At 43.2% G+C, this 18,923-nt stretch overlaps 1 protein-coding gene across 1 annotated transcript; it reads right to left on the bottom strand.

Annotated features, from left to right (window-relative positions):
* Nucleotides 1–9,140: 9,140 nt before the first annotated feature.
* Nucleotides 9,141–14,828, bottom strand: LOC123167568 (thermospermine synthase ACAULIS5). The gene is made up of 9 exons (XM_044585402.1): nucleotides 14,526–14,828; nucleotides 14,244–14,405; nucleotides 10,912–11,014; nucleotides 10,719–10,807; nucleotides 10,284–10,443; nucleotides 10,121–10,196; nucleotides 9,893–9,951; nucleotides 9,639–9,775; nucleotides 9,141–9,559 (listed from the first exon to the last, which is right to left on the bottom strand). The coding sequence occupies exons 1-9, from the start codon at nucleotides 14,690–14,692 to the stop codon at nucleotides 9,475–9,477; spliced, it is 1,038 nt and encodes a 345-aa protein (XP_044441337.1). The 5' UTR covers nucleotides 14,693–14,828; the 3' UTR covers nucleotides 9,141–9,474.
* Between the last annotated feature and the right edge of the window lie 4,095 nt (nucleotides 14,829–18,923).

Raw genomic sequence — 18,923 nt, 5'->3', positions numbered from 1 at the left:
AAAACGCGAGGACATGCAAAGATACACACGGAACTGAAGTCGTCAGATCCGTTGGACATCAGGCTATACCACAAGCGAAGCATATTTACACCGGTGTGCCACAGGTGTAAAGTGCATTAGCATTAACTAGATTATTGACTCTAGTGCAAGTGGGAGTCTGTAGGAGATATTCCCTAGAGGCAATAATAAATGATATTATTTATCTCCGAGTTCATAATTATGTTTATGTTCCATGCTATAACTGCTATGGTTCTCGAGTCTGCAATAACCACGAGGCTCGGAGGAAGACTCATATGCACATGTGGAATAATAAACGGTAAAATGTATTCCTAGTCTGGCCTCTAAGACTAGCTCAAGTGTTGCATGATGGTTATGTTTTCCTGATCATGGGCATGTCTATGTCAACAACCTTGAGGGCATAATGTTAAGAGAACATTTGTGTTGAATCGACCCAGCATGATGTTATGCTATGAGATTCATTCGTCACAAGTTTATTGGTACATAACACAGAGATGGTTAACGTTTGCATGATTCCTTAGACCATGAGAGTATCGAGTTTCTTCATGCTTGCTTCATGAACTTTGGGGTTTGTTAAACGTCATCCGTAAATGGGTGGCTATCACGGCGGCTTACGGGTTCATGGAAAAGTGTGTCAAGTAACTTGATAGCTCAAGATTGGGATTTGCTCCTCCGACGATGGAGAGATATCTCTGGGCCCTCTCGGTGTTACGGTATCCATCATCGTCTGGCCAGACACTTTGTGATTTGATCACGGGGATGCCGGAACACGATAACGAGAAAAGAGAACAATACCGGTAACGAGGTAACTAGCATAGTGGACAAATTGTTGATCCACGGGAATGCCAACATGTCTCACCTCGGGTATTTGTAACATATCGCGAAGCAACAGGAATAGCACACGGCAACTGGAGGTTCACTCGAATATTTATTCGTGTGGGTATAGGGGTCAATATGGGTGTCCACGGCTCCGATGTTGATCATTGATCGGAAGGGGTTCCGGGTCATGTCTATACTTCACTGAACCTATAGGGTCACACGCTTAAGGGTCATCTATCTGCTGAATACTAGACAGGGAGTCTGAGAGAAAATCACCGAAAAAGTTTCGGACACCGAAAAGTTTCGGACAGCGGAATCGTACCGCAGAGAGAGGTCATCGGATAAGTTTCGATGATACCGAAAAGTTGTTTCGGGATACACCATTAAGTCAAATTGGTTTCGGCACATGCCTGATAATTCTTGGAGGATGCCAGAATCATTCTGGAAGCTTTTTGGAATTTTCTGAGATAAAAACCGGAAATGTTCCGGAGCTGCCGGAGCCACTTCAGATGCGTTTCGCAGATGAAAATCACTAAAACCGGAATTGTTTCGGAACACGTTGAAAATCATTTTAGTGGGTACTGGAAATGTTCTTAGCCCACATAAATATTTTCAGTTCGATCAGACGCTGAAAAATGTCGTCGTGAATAGTGAAAATCAGCTTTATGGTTACTTTATGGAAAGCCACCTTTTGGGGCTTTGCTCCAAAAGATCTTGGGGATGACATGGATGGATAGGAGCCATTTTTGGGGCCCCTCATGGGGGTGTGGCCGGCCACATGGGGTATCCCCCTTGGGGACCCTCTAGTTCCTTGGTTTCACTCCTAGGTCCTTGTGGAAGGACTTCATTCATGTGCATTTTGGGTTTTTTGTGAAACTACCCTACCCCCTTGGGATTTCCTATAAATAGAGGTGGAGGGGCAGCCCTCCACACTCATCCCTTGCTCTCATACACATGCCATGCATTATCTGGCTTCTTCTCTCCCTCCCACGAAAAGAGTTTCGTAGAGCCGTAAGGCTGTCTGGGTTCCGGCAGGAACTAGTTCTGGACGGCGAAGCCCTGCCGGATAGATGACACCGTATGTGTGCAACTCTGTAGAGAGATCGTAGTTTCGGTCTTAGTTCGTGAGTGCCTCCCGAAGGGCTGTCCGTGTGACCGTCCGAGTTTCGAAGGTCCTCCCGAAGGGCTGTCCGAGTGACCGTTCGAGTTTCGAAGGTCCTCCCGAAGGGCTGTCCGCGAAACCGTCCGGGGGGCTGTTCGACCGCCTCCCGGAGGGCTGTCTGAGGAGCAGATGAGGGTATACATCCTCGCGGTTGGGAGGTTGTAAATCCTAGCTGCGGGGATCTGCACCGCCGATCGTCATCGACTCTACTTCCCGCTGCGCTACGAGTCGGTAACGAAAAAGATCAAACCATGTATGCAGTCTCCATAGTGGTCCTGGGCTGGTGCGTAGGTCGGAAATTTTTTGTTTTCTGCTGCGTTCCCCTACAAAGTGTCCACTTCCATGACGATAAATCGCGCGTCACAGAAGTGCTTTCGTCAAGGGTGACCGACACGTGGCATCCACCGTAAAGGAACGCTGTTAAGCTATCGGGTCCGGTTTTGGATCCAATAACACGTTAACAACCTTGACCAATGGGCATTCTCCACGCGTAAATTCATCATTGGCTGGAGGAAACACGTGTCGGCTCACCGTTGGGACAGATGTCATCCACTCATTGGACCCAAAGCGCCTATGATACGTCAACACGTGGCACGACCCAACAGAGGCCCATTCCTGTGAAAAGGCCGGCCCGTTTGACTTGGTCAAAAGGTGGCGGGCCGGCCCACGGCAAGCCTGTTAACGACCTGTTCGCATATAGCCCATTTACAGCCCGCTAACCCAGGGCCCGTTTACGGCCTATCCGAATTAGGCCCAGTAGCGTCATCTGGGCTGTCCAATATAATTCCAGCCCGTTTTAACTTCCGGCCCATGTATGGCCCATGGCGTCTTTTGGCCCATATGAGGCCCTTAGTAACCCTCGGCCCATTAACGACCCGTGGTAAAACTGGCCCATAATGAACAATGTATCACTTTATACCCATTAACGGCCCATTATTCCGTTGGGCCGTTTCCATCCCATGTTATCTTTTGGCCTTCTCAGGGCCCATTTATTCTTGGGCTCATTTCTAGCATTCGTTTACTTTCGGCCCGTTACTGTCATTTTCTGCTTGTGGGCCAAATACAACCCGTGGTTACAGTCGGCCCGTTTGTGGCCCGTTAATACGTTGGGCCATTTTCATAGCGTCATCAAATACGACCGATTAACAACGGCCCATTATGGTCGGCCCATGAACGGACGATTTCAACTCTAGCCCATTTACGGCCATAATGTGGTCTGTTATTGGCCCATGTTTGGCCAACCGATCATACGGCCCGTAGAAGGCCCATTGTGTCTACGCCCCGTAGAAGGCCCATTGTTTCTACGGCCCTTAGAAGTCCCATTGTTTCTACGGCCCGTAGGAGGCCCATGTTAACTACAGTAAATATGTAGCCCATTGTTAATGTGGCCTAGTTTTAAAAAATAGGTTATTGCGGCCACTAGCAAACCGCGGAAAAAGAACTGCACTGACTACAAGAAAACAAATAAACTAGACAATAAGAAAATAAATAAGCAAGCAACTTATGCTAGGCTATCACGGCTATTACACATATTACATCCACTGGGCATCAAAGTTCGCCACAAGTGCAAATATAGGGAACAAAGCAGCAAATAAATTCCGCAACAAAACAAGTCCAGAACTGAAACCACTTCAGAAGAGCTCAAGAAACAATATCCTGGGTACCCATAATGCTGGCAAGATGCTTAGCAAGCTTATTAACTTTCTCTTGTTTGGCGCTTAAATCCTCCAGCAGTTGCTATTGCACCAGAAAGAATGCATCTGAATTCTGGAGGAACTTCCTCAGTCCTTCGGCTTCCTGTCGCATAACATCTGATCGATGTCTTTCAAGTTGAACTTGAGACTCAAGAAGCCGAACTGATTCAGGCAGCGAGTTCGAAGAGCTGGTGCCAGCAGTAGTAGCCAGTAAGTCGAACACTACATCAAGACAGGACTTTGGGGTTGTCTCAGTGTCTTTAATATAGTTTTTATCAGCTTTCTTGGAGAATAACAGGGATGTCTCACTATCTTGAACCTTATCTCCATTACTTCCTTTACCATTGCATAACGGGGTACTCTTCTCCAATATTTTATCCACGTTCTGAAAGACAAACAAACAAACACATCACAGGTTTACAATGTAGTATATGAAACTCACTTTGGTAAACCAGTTCAGTAGTAAGCTGGACAGGATAGCAGCATGAAACAAACATATATCTATGTAGTATGGTCACTGTATGGTCTATATCATTCTAGTTTATGTTGCCAAATCAAGATTGATACAGTTCGAATCATATGTATTTAAGACAAAGCAGCATAGACAGAATATAAGTGTGGGAAACTACACATCAATAGCAACACTTGTAATGTGCATGGCATGAGAACATAACTGTTTATTCAATTGAAACTAAAATCAACATAGAGCAAGTTACAACAGCAAACACGTTAAAGAAACAGGTTTAAAACATACCTGTTGCACCATTGGAGTTTCAATTGCATCCTTCAAATTTGAAATTAGTTGGTATGAGTAAATACAGTGATGCAAGAGCAAAGTAGTATGAACCATAGCTACGGAACCTCACCTGAGAACAATTCTTCTTCTTCTTTAAGCGTTGACTTGGGGTTCGGAGTGGTGGTCCTCGTGTTTTGGGCACTGCAGTTGCCTTACTAACTCATCGTGTTTGGGTGCTCTGTGGTGAAGACGGTGCTGTGTCAACGGTAACTGGGTTACTATCTGCTGGGGTTGGGGTTAGAAGGGGTGTAGCTGGTTCTCTGTCCAACTGGGTAGGGTTAGAATCTGCGTGAGTCTGGGTTATGTGTGCTGGGGCTGGTTCTTGGGCAAGTACAACCGTGGTTCTATCTCCATCGACAGGTAGCACGATCTTTTCTGAAGACCGTGTTTTTACTCCCACAGATACTGCCATCACCCCCTCCAATTGAAATGGCTGATAAACAAAAAAAGTAATTGAATGTACAGACATTGTAAGATAGACAGGTGCAATGAATAATAGGGAAGAAAACAGGCCATGACATAATTCACATTTATGTTGTCTAACCAAACAGAATAGCAGGACATAATTTCAAATATATGATGGCTAATTAAACAGGATAGCATGACACAATTTCACATGTATGATGGCTAACTAAACAGGATAGAATGACATACTTCAAAATATGATGACTATGTAAACAGGATGACATGATATAATATGCGATGTGTCTATTAAAGTGGTTGGCATGCCATAAATCACAAACATGCCGTCGATGGAAACATGATGGCATGATATAATTCACAGATAGAATGACATAATTCAAAATATGATGACTATGTAAACAGGATGAGATGATATAACTATATTACGTCTTTAGAAAATGGGTTGGCATGCCATAATTCAGATAATTGCTGTCTATGTAAACATCATGGCATGATATAATTCAAATATATGATTTATATACTAAGGAAGTGAGCAGAGGGCAATTGCATATATGATGTGTCAACTAAGTAGATGGCATTCAATATCGTGTATATGATGTAAAAACTAAGCATTGCAATACAACATATGCATGATATGAGTAATATAACCCTGCCAAGTTTGAGCATACACCTAAGGGGGATAATAGGACTGGTCATCTGCCTCTGAATCCTCCTCTAAAGAGCTATCTGCAACCAGCAAGATATCTGCTTCAGCAGGTAGCATTGTCTGCTCTGAAGACCTTGTTTTCACTCCAGATTTCTCGATCACCAATTCAAATGGCTGATGCATAGGAAGAGCAGTTGAATATGCAAACATTGTCGATAGCATGGCATTGCTTAATTCACATATATAATGCCTTGCAACAAGATAGCATTGCATAATTCACATATATAATGTCTTGCAACAAGATGGCATTGCATAATTCACATATATGGTAATTAGACACTAAACAGGTGGCATTCACACAAATCATGTCTAAACTAAGCAAATGACATAGCAATGCAAGATACCATACGCACGATATGAGCAACATAACCCTGTCAAGTTAGAGCATGCACCTCAGGGGGGAATAGGACTGGTCATCTGTCTCAGAATCCTCCTCTGAGGAGCTATCTGTAACCAGCAAGACATGCACTTCGTCAGATAGCATTGTCTGCTCCGAAAACCTAGTTTCCACTCCAGATTTTTCCATGACCGTGTCGAATGGCTGCTGCACAGGAAGAGTAATTGAATGTACTAAAATTGTTGACAAATTTAACACGTAATAAAAAAATAATGTCATGATATAATTCACATATAAGATGACTGGCTAACCAGGGTGGCATTACAAAATTCACATATATGATGCCTGGCTAAACAAGATGACATTGCATGATTCACATATACGATAAAGAAACTAAACAGATGGCATTGACACAAAGCATGTCTAAACTAAGCAGATGACATCTTTGATGTATACAGTAAGCAATGGAAGGCACCATATGCATGATATTACCAACATCAGCATGCCAAGTTAGAGCGAAGACCTCATGGGGTAAATAGGAGTGGTCTTCTGCTTCTGAATCCCCCTCAGAACAGTTATCTTCCTCTTGATTACGGTCTGAAATGGGTGGAGGGGGTGTCGGTGTCAAAACCGGCGGATCTTGGGTAGGGGGTCCCGAACTGTGCGTCTAAGGTCGATGGTAACAGGAGACGGGGGACACGATGTTTACCCAGGTTCGGGCCGTCTTTATGGAGGTAATACCCTACTTCCTGCTTGATTGATCTTGATGAATATGAGTGTTTACAAGAGTTTATCTATCACGAGATCGTAATGGCTAAACCCTAGAAGTCTGGCCTGTTTGACTATGGTAATGAATATATCCTTTCCGAACTAACCCCTCCGGTTTATATAGACACCGGGGGATCTACCGACGAACTACAAACCCTTGTTCAACATTTTTTTTCTTGCACTACCTTATTAGCCAGGGATATGAGGAAGCAATCCACTGGGATATCCAATTGGACACACTCTGCAATTGATGGATGAAACTCGGCATAATATAATTCTTTTATTGTCATCGTTCTCATAGGAAACAAACACGAAAGAACTTCATCTTGACAGTTTTAATTTGAACTAGTAGTGTGTCCCGCGCATTTGCGCGGCTAGCTCTCTTATACTCTCACAACCATGATATAGATATTTTTTGTTTCTAAGCTATTTTACATTCATTTATATTTCTTTCGCACACCTAAAATGTCTTATCAAATATTACTTGATACCAGTTGTCGCTTGCAAAATATTTCTTAAAATAATAACATTATCTCTATCTTGCTTCTTTTAGCCAAACTTAATTTTCCACCAATCAGCTTTTCGTCATCCTTTTTCTTTAGTGAATTATCTCCGAGCGATTATTACAGATGATTAATTTTTGTATCATGCCTATGATTCTTATTATTTTCCTGGCCATGTGTGCCATGGACAGTATCTTAGGTTACTTTTTAATATATTTCAGAGTGTCTCCTGCAAATTTTCATTCAAAAAAATATATATCGGATGATCCATCTATTTCTATTATGGTGGTCTTACCCGATGTAATGCGTGCATTGAAATGACGCTTTTGTTTATGCTTATATTCTAACTTCTGCAAATCTACAAATGCATTGACTTTTCTGGACGGTGGCCATGAACGTTGTTAGTAACCGCAAATTGAAGCTTAATTTGATTTGTCTTGTCCAACTTATGTTGACGCCTATTCCTATGCCACTTGACCCATGCAGTTTGATACATCTAAGTAGTTTGTCCATGTTGACATATCATGCATCCAATATTGATAGTTGGCATTAGTAATTGTTGGATGATCTCAGATGGAATCAATGTGTTACTTTTAAATGTTTCTTTTCAACACTTTGGTTTTAGATTTATTTAATTAAATATCATATGGAATTTAGCTACTATGAAGTGTGTAAATTACATAGTAATCTCATTAATTTTAATTTTGAGCATGTACTGTTTATCTAAATCATACAGGTCGATTGAGGCTTAGAACCGGAGCAGTCAAATCATTATTTTGTCAGTGATGTCATAACTTTGATACTACAACGATTCTTACATGACCCCAAACTTCTAGCTCTTCACTATCTGTCTTCACAATTGGATTGCTTGTATTCGTTCTCTTGACTGTCTGATATGTCCCGGATACAACAGTTGATCTCGCATTGGTTTATATTACCAGTAGTTATAAGTTGGACTCGCTTATAATTAACAAAGTGACCCGCACAATTGTGTGGGTAGATTATCATTTTTATCTATTAATCTCTATCATTTGTCACCCTCACATATCCACATTAATCTAATACATGTCTATGTGAAATGATGTCATTAAAAGACTATTCATATGTTTTATGTGTGAGAACGGGTAACCGATAGTTATTTGGTCAGTAACATAAAATTATAGAGTTTCATACTGATATGATATTTAGCTTTCTATATTGCAGTTTTGAACAACCTCTGTTGTCTATATTTTGAAATATAACTTTTTGAGACACTTTGACAAATAGTTGAATTTAAATATTAAATATTTGTAGTTAATTGAGGTAATTTAGCCAATTTGGATGACTATTTCTTCTGCCCGCTTAGCTATTGAAGATAGTATATATCATATTGATATGACTCGCCTCAGTGCAAAAATATGTAAATATTAATCTGACTCAGCATGATAAGGTTTAAATGTGATGTGGCGAGACCGGGCAAAAAAAGGTAATCCAGTGGGACTTGTGGGCATTCTTTTATATGTGTGTATACTTGGTATTGTTTCCTAACGGAGCGGCAATGCATCAGGTCGCATCCAATTTTTAATGCTATATAAGGCCGGACATTTTTTTTAATGCTATTAAGGCCCGATCGATGACGATGCAGGAGATGACATCATCTCATATTTTCTTGCCGTTTTCAGATCCGAGTAAAACATGTCTCCGGTTTGTATACGTGTGCATGAGGAATCCTTAACAAGCACGCATCTAAGTATGGCACTATATTTTATTGTATTTAAAGTATATAGTCTCCTTGTTTAAAAAGATAATATTTTAATTTCTGTACAATACATGTGTACGTACATGGTCATGCATGATTTGCTCTCCTAGGCCATCACGTCCAGATTACTTGATGTCTTCATCACGTCCAGATTACTTGATGTCTTTCCTATTGCTATTTTTTTTCTCTTTCTTCCAAAAGGTCCTATGCCTATTGTATGGATATAACGTGACAACATGAAGGTTCAATACTACCGATACATATGTTTTGGACGTTACGTGAAAACCTTTAAATCTTAGCCGTTATTTTCCTAATCAAACGGCGTAAACAATATTAGCATATGTGGACAAACGTGATGGCTTATTTGATTCTTGTTTTAAGTATATAATAATAGATAGATAGATAGATAGATTGCTCCTATCAATTTGCACTTGCTTTCTCCCCTTGTTTTCCCATGCATATATATGACCGTCCCGGCCGGTGGCTTCAGGACGGAGGGTTCCCGTGCAGTTAAGCATGGCCTGCCCTCCCAGTCCCATGTCCGTGGACGAACCTCGCGTCATCCTCCGCGTACACATGCGTCTCATTCAATAGCCTGCATGTTTTAAGTCCATGTTATCTGTTTGTGCCCCAAGAGTAGTACTAGTGGAGAGCAAGAGGAGGCGGTGACTGACGAGTGGAAGACGGTCTTGTTGAGAGTGGTTGAAGAAATAAGGGTCTCCCCGTCGAGGTACGACAGCTCGCCGTCGATCCTGTCCGTGATCCTCTCGTTGATCTGCTGGGCGGTGAGCGTGAAGGGGTGATCTGATGCCTACATAATGCATGTTGTCAACAAGACAGAAGCACATGGATCACTACTCTCCACTGCATAATATGATAACAGTGCTTGTACTATCAGATCCAAATTAATTGACAAGGTGCTGCCTACCATGACCCAGCCCCAGGTGTCAGCGAAGGATGGCACATGGGCAGTGTATGCTTTCACATCTGTGATCAAAACCAGGCAGGTCCAGCGACCTAGTTAGTTGGAATTAATCATCCTATGTATCCATACATCGTGGAGAACAAGACGAGCCAAGACATGTGTGGTTCATAAGTAGAGACCTTAATGTTTCGAAAAATAAGTAGTAGAGAACTTGATTGGATGTGCACTCACGCTTGAAGACGTGCCTAAGGGTGTTGTAGATGGACGAGAAGACCTCCTTGTGCGTCAGGACGCCGGCTGGTCCAGCCTGTAGCCCCAAACAAGACAAGCACATGAGTTAATAAACTGACTGAGATCCATCGACAGGTAGCAAAATCAAAGCTCTTGAATTTGCCTGTGTGACGAAGATGCCACCGTCGTGCAGCCTGGGCTTGAGGACCTGCTCGTAGAAGGACCTGGTGTAGAGCTGGTAGCAGGGGCCTCCCTCCATGGGATCCGCGAGGTCCCCCACTATCACGTCGAACTTCTCCTCCCGCCTCTTCTCTAGCTCAGCCCTGCAGCATCCATCAATCAACGTTGGTGAACACAGTTGGCTCATTGATTCGGTTTTTGTGAGTAGTGTTTAGTGTAGTACTACCTCCGTCCTGGTGAAAATTATATCATTGGATTTGTGTTTAAACATAGTTTCGATGATATTCTTTTTGTGTTTGAACATAGTTTTTGATGGTATTATCTCTCGTGACATGCATTAATATTTTGTTAGTTAAATTTTGTTCAAAATTTAGCACAAGATATAATAAAGACCAATAAACCAGAATGGAGGTAGTACCTGGCATCGTTGATGACGAGGCAGAGCTTGTCGCTGGCGAACGCTTCCCAGTTGACGCTCAGGTGCGTCCGACAGAAGTGCACCACCTCCTGCCGACGTAGTGCACGCGTAGACGGGCGTGTTTACATGTGTGAGCCACAGCAAGTTTTGTGGACGTGATCGATCTGTTGGTGTTATGTGGTACGCAACGCACCTCGTCCATGTCGCACATCACCACCCTTTGGACGGTCTTGTGCCTCAGCGCCTCCCTCGCCGCGGAGCCCTCGCCGCCTCCCATGATGTACACCGTGGTCGGGCTGCAGTGAAATGAAATGAAATTTCCAGGTTGCATTGACTGGCTCGCATATCTCCAGCGCCAACATCGCTAGGGAATGGGCGAAGGGTGTAGGCGGTAGGACTGCGGTCGAGCGTTGGCAAAATAAAATTAGGAGTTTGAGAAGCTTCTCACGGGGCTGGGCTAAGCACCTTAGTGGGGTATATAAGGTTGAGAAGGACAGGCTCCTCTCTCTTAAACAGAATCTGGATGTTAAGGCTGAATCCATGATTTTGACGCCTGCTGAGCTCCAGGTTAAAACTGACGCAGAGAAGAGGTTAAAAGAACTTCTCCGTGAAGAAGAATTGAAGTGGGCTCTGCGGGCTAAGGTTCGCAAAGTGGTCCAAGGGGACGCGAATACTCAATTCTTTCATCTGATTGCTAATGGTAAGCACAGAAAGAAGAGAATATTCCAACTCGAGCAAGATGAGGGCACTATTTTAGGACAGGATAACCTAAAAACATATATAACCGAGTATTATAGGCAGTTGTTTGGCCCTCCGGAGGATAATTATGTATCTCTCGAAGAGTCTAGAACTGAGGATGTGCCTCAACTCTCGGCAGCTGAAAATGATATTCTGGTTGCCCCATTTTCGGAGAAGGAGGTGTTTGATGCTATAGCACAGTTGAAAAATAATAAGGCTCCCGGACCGGATGGATTTCCGGCGGAGTTCTACAAAAAGTGCTGGCATATTATTAAGGGGGATTTGCTACCTATGTTTCATGATCTGTTCTCTGGACAGCTTCAATTATTTCACTTGAACTTTGGCACTATCACACTGCTTCCGAAGAAGACGGATGCTGTGAGAATTGAGCAGTTCAGACCGATCTGCCTTCTCAATGTTAGTTTTAAAATCTTCACCAAGGTCAGGACTAATAGGCTCACACAGATTGCACATTTTGTGGTGCAGCACTCCCAAACCGCTTTCATGCCGGACCGCAACATCCTTGAAGGGGTGGTCGTTCTCCATGAAACACTTCATGAAATCCATTCCAAGAAGTTAGATGGTGTCATTTTCAAGGTGGATTTCGAGAAAGCGTACGATAAGGTTAAATGGCCCTTTCTCCAACAGGCATTGCGTATGAAAGGTTTTGATGCAGCCTGGCGACGCCAGGTTGAATCATTTACGCAAAAAGGGAGTGTGGGAATTAAAGTGAATGACAATATTGCTCATTACTTCCAGACACATAAAGGCCTAAGACAAGGAGATCCGATGTCCCCTATTTTTTTAACATTGTGGTTGACATGTTAGCTATCTTGATAGGAAGGGCTAAGGAGAATGGTCAAGTGGGTGCCTTGGTACCTCATCTGGTTGATGGAGGTGTATCCATCCTTCAGTACGCTGATGATACAATCATCTTTATGGAGCATGACCTGGCCAAGGCGAGAAATATGAAGCTGGTGTTATGCCTTTTCGAACAATTGACTGGGTTAAAGATTAACTTTCATAAGAGCGAGCTGTTCTGCTTTGGTAGAGCCAAAGACGAACAGGAAGCTTACCGGCAATTGTTTGGGTGCGATTTGGGGGATTTACCTTTCTCTTACCTAGGTATTCCAATCCACCATAGAAAGCTGACCAGTAGAGAATGGAAGTGCATCGAAGACCGGTTCGAGAAGAAACTGAGTTGCTAGAAGGGCAAGCTCATGTCATATGGAGGCCGACTAATTTTGATTAATTCGGTGCTCACGAGTATGCCTATGTTTCTCTTATCGTTCTTTCAAGTCCCAGTTGGTGTTAGGAAAAGACTGGACTTTTATCGATCACGTTTCTTTTGGCAAGGTGATGATCTTAAAAGAAAATACAGACTTGCAAAATGGGATATCATCTGTAGACCGAAAGACCAAGGGGGTCTTGGTATTGAGAATCTTGAAGTCAAGAACAGATGCCTTCTTAGCAAGTGGCTGTGGAAGCTTTCTTTTGAGACTGAGGCCATGTGGGCCCAAATCCTTCGCAGCAAGTACCTACAGACAAAGTCCTTGTCTCAGGTCACTGTCAGGCCAACTAACTCGCCGTTCTGGAAAGGCCTGATGAAAGTCAAACAATCGTTGTTTAATAGGACAAAGGTTGTTATTGGTAACGGCGCTAGTACACGATTCTGGGAGGATACTTGGCTCGGTGAGAGACCCTTGTTCATTCAATATCCGTCTTTATATCGTATTGTTCAACGACGTGAGGTGTTCGTTGCTACGGTGTTTCAATCCAACCCCCTTAATATTCAGTTCAGACGGTCGTTAGTGGGCAATCGTTGGGAAGATTGGCTCCGTCTAGTTCGGAGACTAATGGATGTCCATCTTTCTCAACAACCCGATGAATTGCGCTGGAAACTGACTAGGTCTGGAGTTTTCACGGTTAAATCAATGTATATTGATGTGATTAATTCGAGCTCCATTCCTACCTCCAAGCATGTTTGGGCTGTCAAAGTTCCTTTGAAAATAAAAGTGTTTATGTGGTTTGTCCATAAACAGGTTATTTTAACCAAGGATAACTTGATTAAGCGTAATTGGACAGGACCTACGAGGTGTAGCTTCTGTGATCGGGACGAGACGATCAAGCATCTCTTTTTTGATTGCCCGCTTGCCAGAGTACTTTGGCGGATGGTTCACATTGCTTTTAATATTACTCCACCGAATTCTGTCACCACGTTATTTGGGACATGGCTCACTGGGGTTGAGCCTGAATTAGCGAGACATATTCGTGTTGGAGTGTGCGCTTTGTTGTGGACTATCTGGACTTGCAGAAATGATTTGGTTTTTAACAGAATATCACGTATTCATTTTTTGCAGGTTATTTTCCGAGCCACGGCCATGATCCGTTCATGGTCGCTACTCACTCCGATGGTGGCCAGGGAGCATTTGGTTACTGGATCTATCCGCTGGGAGATGGTAGCTCGGGATATCTTCAACCGGTTTGGATGGCGGTCATGTAATAGGATAGGCAATTAGTTTACCTATCTATATTTAGCCAGCCGGATGTGGCGTCTTTTCTTGGCTAGTCTGTGTGTCCAGCCTCTTTTGCTCTGTGTGAGCTGTCTTTTTATTACTTTTCTGTCGGAGACTTTCGAACCTTGTTGGAACCTTTTCTTTCGTTAATAAGATGGCCGTATGCATCACTCTGATGCAGAGGCCGGGGAGACCCCCTTTTCGAAAAAAAATATCTCCAGCGCCAACATGATCCCGGAGTAACTGATGAAGCCAAGGGTTGCTTGCTCACTTGGGATGGAATAGAAGCGGCGGGTGTATCAAGGACTCATGGTAGATGAACTCGTCGGCCTCCGCGCTCTGCATCTTCCCGTCGATTATCAGAGCCTTCCCGAAACACTTCGTATCAACCAGGGCAATCTCCTGGTACTTGCTTGTCCCTCGGTGCAGCACGCTTTCAAGCAGCACAGAAAGCAAAAAATTGCACACAGATCACTTTGTTTAGTCCATGACCGCCTCAAAGAAGCCGAGATTTCACATGACCGCTCAAAGAGGCTTAGCAAGATTTACGTACCTGTTCAAGGTGTAGCAGAACTTGAGGTCGTCATGGACCTCCTCCTCGTACCACTGGGTCTCCTCGTGATCTCCACTCTGCTGCAGCTGCTGCTGCTTCGCCATGGCCACCGGCTTGCCGTGCCCATTCGCCTCGAGCCCGTGGTTCATCTCACCAACCCCCAACATCTTGCAGACAAGAGCGAAGTTAACTGGTGGCTCTGCGTAAGCTGAGGGTCACTGGGTGTGCCTGCGAACGGCCACGTGCTTATAGATTAGGTGCGTGTGTCGGTGGTGTCGTCGTACAAATTCTGCACTGCTCGACATGATTAACACACAAACTGCAGGTACGTACTCCTATATGTTAGCCTTCTTGCCGAGTGAGGAGAGGACGTCCTGGACTAGACAAGGGCCGTGTGATGATCTGACGAAGGGTCCTGTCTATCTCACCGCTGGCTATGAACTGGGTTTATAGAAGAGCAGAGTGCGGTGTTTTTCAAGGGGTGAGCGACTGTAGTAGCAGGAGTACTACGTGATTTTGGCCTCTTTCAATGCATAAGTGCGTAGCCTTTTATTGCTAAGCTTCCTTAATTTAGTTAGGGTGTTTATTATGGGGTCACCAAACTACTCTCCCTTTTCATAATTAACACGCACTAATAGAAAACAGGCTTTGGTTCGGGCCTGACCAGCCCATTAATCCCGGTTTTGCACGAACCGGGACCTATGGGGGAATTCGTCTCGGTTCGTGAGCCCAGGGGGCCGGCCGGGGCCTCGTGGGCATTGATCTCGGTTCGTCTGGACACATTTGTCCCGGTTCTAGGCACAAACCAGGACCAATGGTCCTCGCTCCTGGCCCACATACATTGGTCCCGGTTCGTGCCTAGAACCGGGACAGAATGGAGAGCTTTAGTCCCGGTTCCTTCCACGAACCGGGACAAATGAGTTGCCTATATATATCCCATCGCCGGAGCACAGCACTCCACAGTGCTCTGTTTTTTCTGGCCGGCGAGGGGAGGGCATTTGGGTGCTCTAGCTCACTTCCTATGCACATGAGGTGTTCGATGAAATGCCCGAGCCACACTAGTTAAGCTTTCTCCTCTCGAAGCTCGACCTCCGAGCTCCATTTTTTCGAGATTTGTCTAGGTTTAGCGGTCCGTCACGTCCCGTCCCCGTCTTCACCGCCGTCGATCGCCCGCGCCGATCTCGTCGCCGGCACCACCGTGGTGAGCCTCTTGTTCTTATCTTCTTTCTGAAAGAAAAAATTCTTACTTCAGATAGATACTTGTCTAATTTTCTTACTTGTATTATTCCTTGTTATTATATAGTGTGATAGTTTTGGTATCCGCCCCCGTCGGCCCTCGTCCTGTCTATGATTCAGATGTGGTACATATTTTTTTATAACTATTTGGTTCATTTATTGTTTATGACAATTATGCCGACCAACGTGACATAGATTTTATTTATCTAGGAGGTGGTTGAACCGGAAATTCGAACCGACCCTATTGTCAAGAGGTTAAATTTAGTTGAAGAAGAAAACCATTACTTGAAGGAAAAACTAAAAAAAATTAAGGGGGAGAAGATGATATTGGAGTTGCATGTTGCGGATGTCGTCGATGATCACAAGATCAAGATGGATGCAATGCGGTTGAAGATTAGAAAGATTAGAAAATATGCCATTCATACCGAGGCTTGGTATCATTATGCCGTTGGATCAATTGTTACCTTCGTTGTAATTATGATCGCATTTGTTGTTGCATTGAAAGGTTTTACATAGTTTCAATGTACGGTTTAACTAGATGCTCTGGAGAGCTATATGTTGTTCAATTTGACCAATGTATGTACTTTGGTTTTAATGTGATGATGAACTAGTATTAATTTGGTCACTTATCCATCCATGTGAATCTGTAATGGTTTTTGACACACATAATTATATATAATGCACGCAGATGAACAAACAATGGATGTACGGTGACAGACACATCCGAGTACATTAAGGGCTTGCATAATTTTCTCGAAGTGGCTGAGGCAAACAAGCAGACTGGTTTTATGTGTTGTCCATGCCCTAACCCTCTCAACTTTTTAGCACATACTATGTGGTTGAAATGATGATACCATGCCAACTTTCAACCTTTTCAGAGTTCATTTGAAATGCTTTTCAATTTCAGGGTCTTATAGCTCAAAAAAACAGTAAATGCATGAAAAATAACAAATGAAGTCAGAAAGGGTTGAAAATTGATGATGTGGCTTTGAATGGTGCATTTTGAACACACAAAAAGTCTGGAGTTCAAATAAGTTCAAAAAAATGAAATCCCTTTGTAACAGATGAGTTTTCGTCCGAAACCATGATACTTCGAAAGAGATTGTCCATTTTGTACACGAAGTGCATCCAGTTTTTCCCATGCCAAGTTTCAACTTCTTCAGAGGTTATTTGTAGTGCTTTTCAATTTCAGGGTCATTTAGCTCAAAGAATGAACTAATATAAAAAAAGAATGAACTAATAGCAAAAAAATGAACTAATAGCCAAAAGAATGAACTAAAAATAATCAATTAAAATATTCTGTTATGATCAACTAAAACAAAACTATAATATTCTTTAATAGCAAAAAGAAAATCTACTAAAAAACTTTTATAAAACTCTAATAGCAAAAGGAATCAACTAAAAAGCTTTTATAATCCTCTAGTATTTTTAAACTATAATTATATAAAATTTATGCAACTAAAATTATCAAAGTATTTTCTGTTCAAAACATGAAAAGCAGAAAGAATTATCATAAAGAATTTTTTGATAGAAACTAAAATAACAAAATCTGTTTTTGAATATAATGGTAAAACACAATAATATTAAATAGCAGGAAAAAGAATCACTCAAAATATATTTTTATAGTGATGTTATTCACAAACTAGTGATTCACACAAATTTCAAAGAATTAAAATTTAAACTATTCAAATTTGGAAACGAATGGAGTAACAAAAAGTTTATAATTATTCTGACCTAAAAGCAAAAAGAATAAAAAAATAAAGCAAAAATCAAAAGAAAATAAATAATTCAAAAAACAAAACAAAAAATACTGGAAAAAAATAAAAAAATGCCGCCTAATGGGCCACACGGCCTGCATACGTCTAGAAACCTATCTGTACATGGGCCAGGATGCCGGCCCGCAGGCCCAATTGGCCCAACATGGCAGTGATAAGGGTAGGCAAGTACTGCCTGCATATTAGAGAGGAGCTCAGCACCTGAGCCGCAACGCAGCTTATAAACAGGTGCTGAGCTCTCTCAACTAGCGAGGTGGGACTAAACTTCCAACCGCACCGCGCGAGCACAAGGTCTTTGGTCCCGGTTGGTGGCACCAACCGAAACCAATGCGGCCCTTTGGTCCCGGTTCGTGGAACCAACCGGAACCAATGCCCCCCTTTAGTCCCGGTTGGTGCCACCAACCGGGACCAAAGGTCCCTGTTTCCCGCCCTTTGGGCTGCTGAAAAGAGACCTTTGGTCCCGGTTGGTGGCACCAACCGGGACTAAAGGGGTGCGGTTATATAAGCCAACACTTAGGAAAATTTCACTTCTCATCTCGCAGTTGCCGCCCCGACGACGCCGATGACATCGACGCCGCCGGGCTGCCCCGACGCCGCCCGCCGCCCCCGCCATCGCCGTCGCCGTCGCCCGTGCCCGTCGTCGCCGTCGCCTGCCGTCGCCCGCGCCCCTCGCCCGACGCGCGCCGCCCCGGCCCGCCCTCGCCGTCGCCGTCGCCCCCTGCCCCGAGCGCGTGCCCCTGCCCCGTCGCCGTCCTCGCCGTCGACCCCGCGCCCCTCCTCACCTTGGTCCGGCCGGCGTCCTCCCTGTCCTTTTTTTCATATATATGATGATATATATGCTTGTTTTTTTCATATATGTGCTTTTTTTTCATATATATGATGATATATATGCTTTTTATCATAATTGTTGTTGTTCATATATATGATGATTTTTTATAGAATATGATGTTTTTTGTTCATAGATGATCATATATATGATGTATGCATGGATGTGGATGAAATATGATTTTTTTTGTTCATAGAATATGATGTTTTTTTATTCATAGATTTTTTTTGTTCATGAGAGAGGCGGGGACGTCGAGGAAGTTGTACTGTTTAGGGTTAGGGTCATCGAGGAAGAAGGAAAATAAGGAAAAAGAAGAAAAGAGGAAGAAGGAAGAAGCAGAAGAAGAAGGAGAAGAAGAGGAGAAAAAAAATAAGAAGAGGAAGTAGAGGGAAAAAAGGAGAATAAGAAGGAAAAGAGGAGAAGAAGCTCCTCTTTTTTTCTTCTTCTTCTTCTCCTATTTTTTCTTCTTCTCCTCTTTTTTTAGATGTATCTTTTGTATGTATGTATGTATGTATGAGGGATCATAGATGTATTTTTTTTCAGAATTTTCTATCATGCATA

This window comes from Triticum aestivum, chromosome 7D (genome assembly GCF_018294505.1).
Source record: "Triticum aestivum cultivar Chinese Spring chromosome 7D, IWGSC CS RefSeq v2.1, whole genome shotgun sequence".
NCBI classification, from domain to species: Eukaryota; Viridiplantae; Streptophyta; class Magnoliopsida; order Poales; family Poaceae; genus Triticum; species Triticum aestivum.
This window is presented reverse-complemented; position numbering and strand designations above follow the sequence as displayed.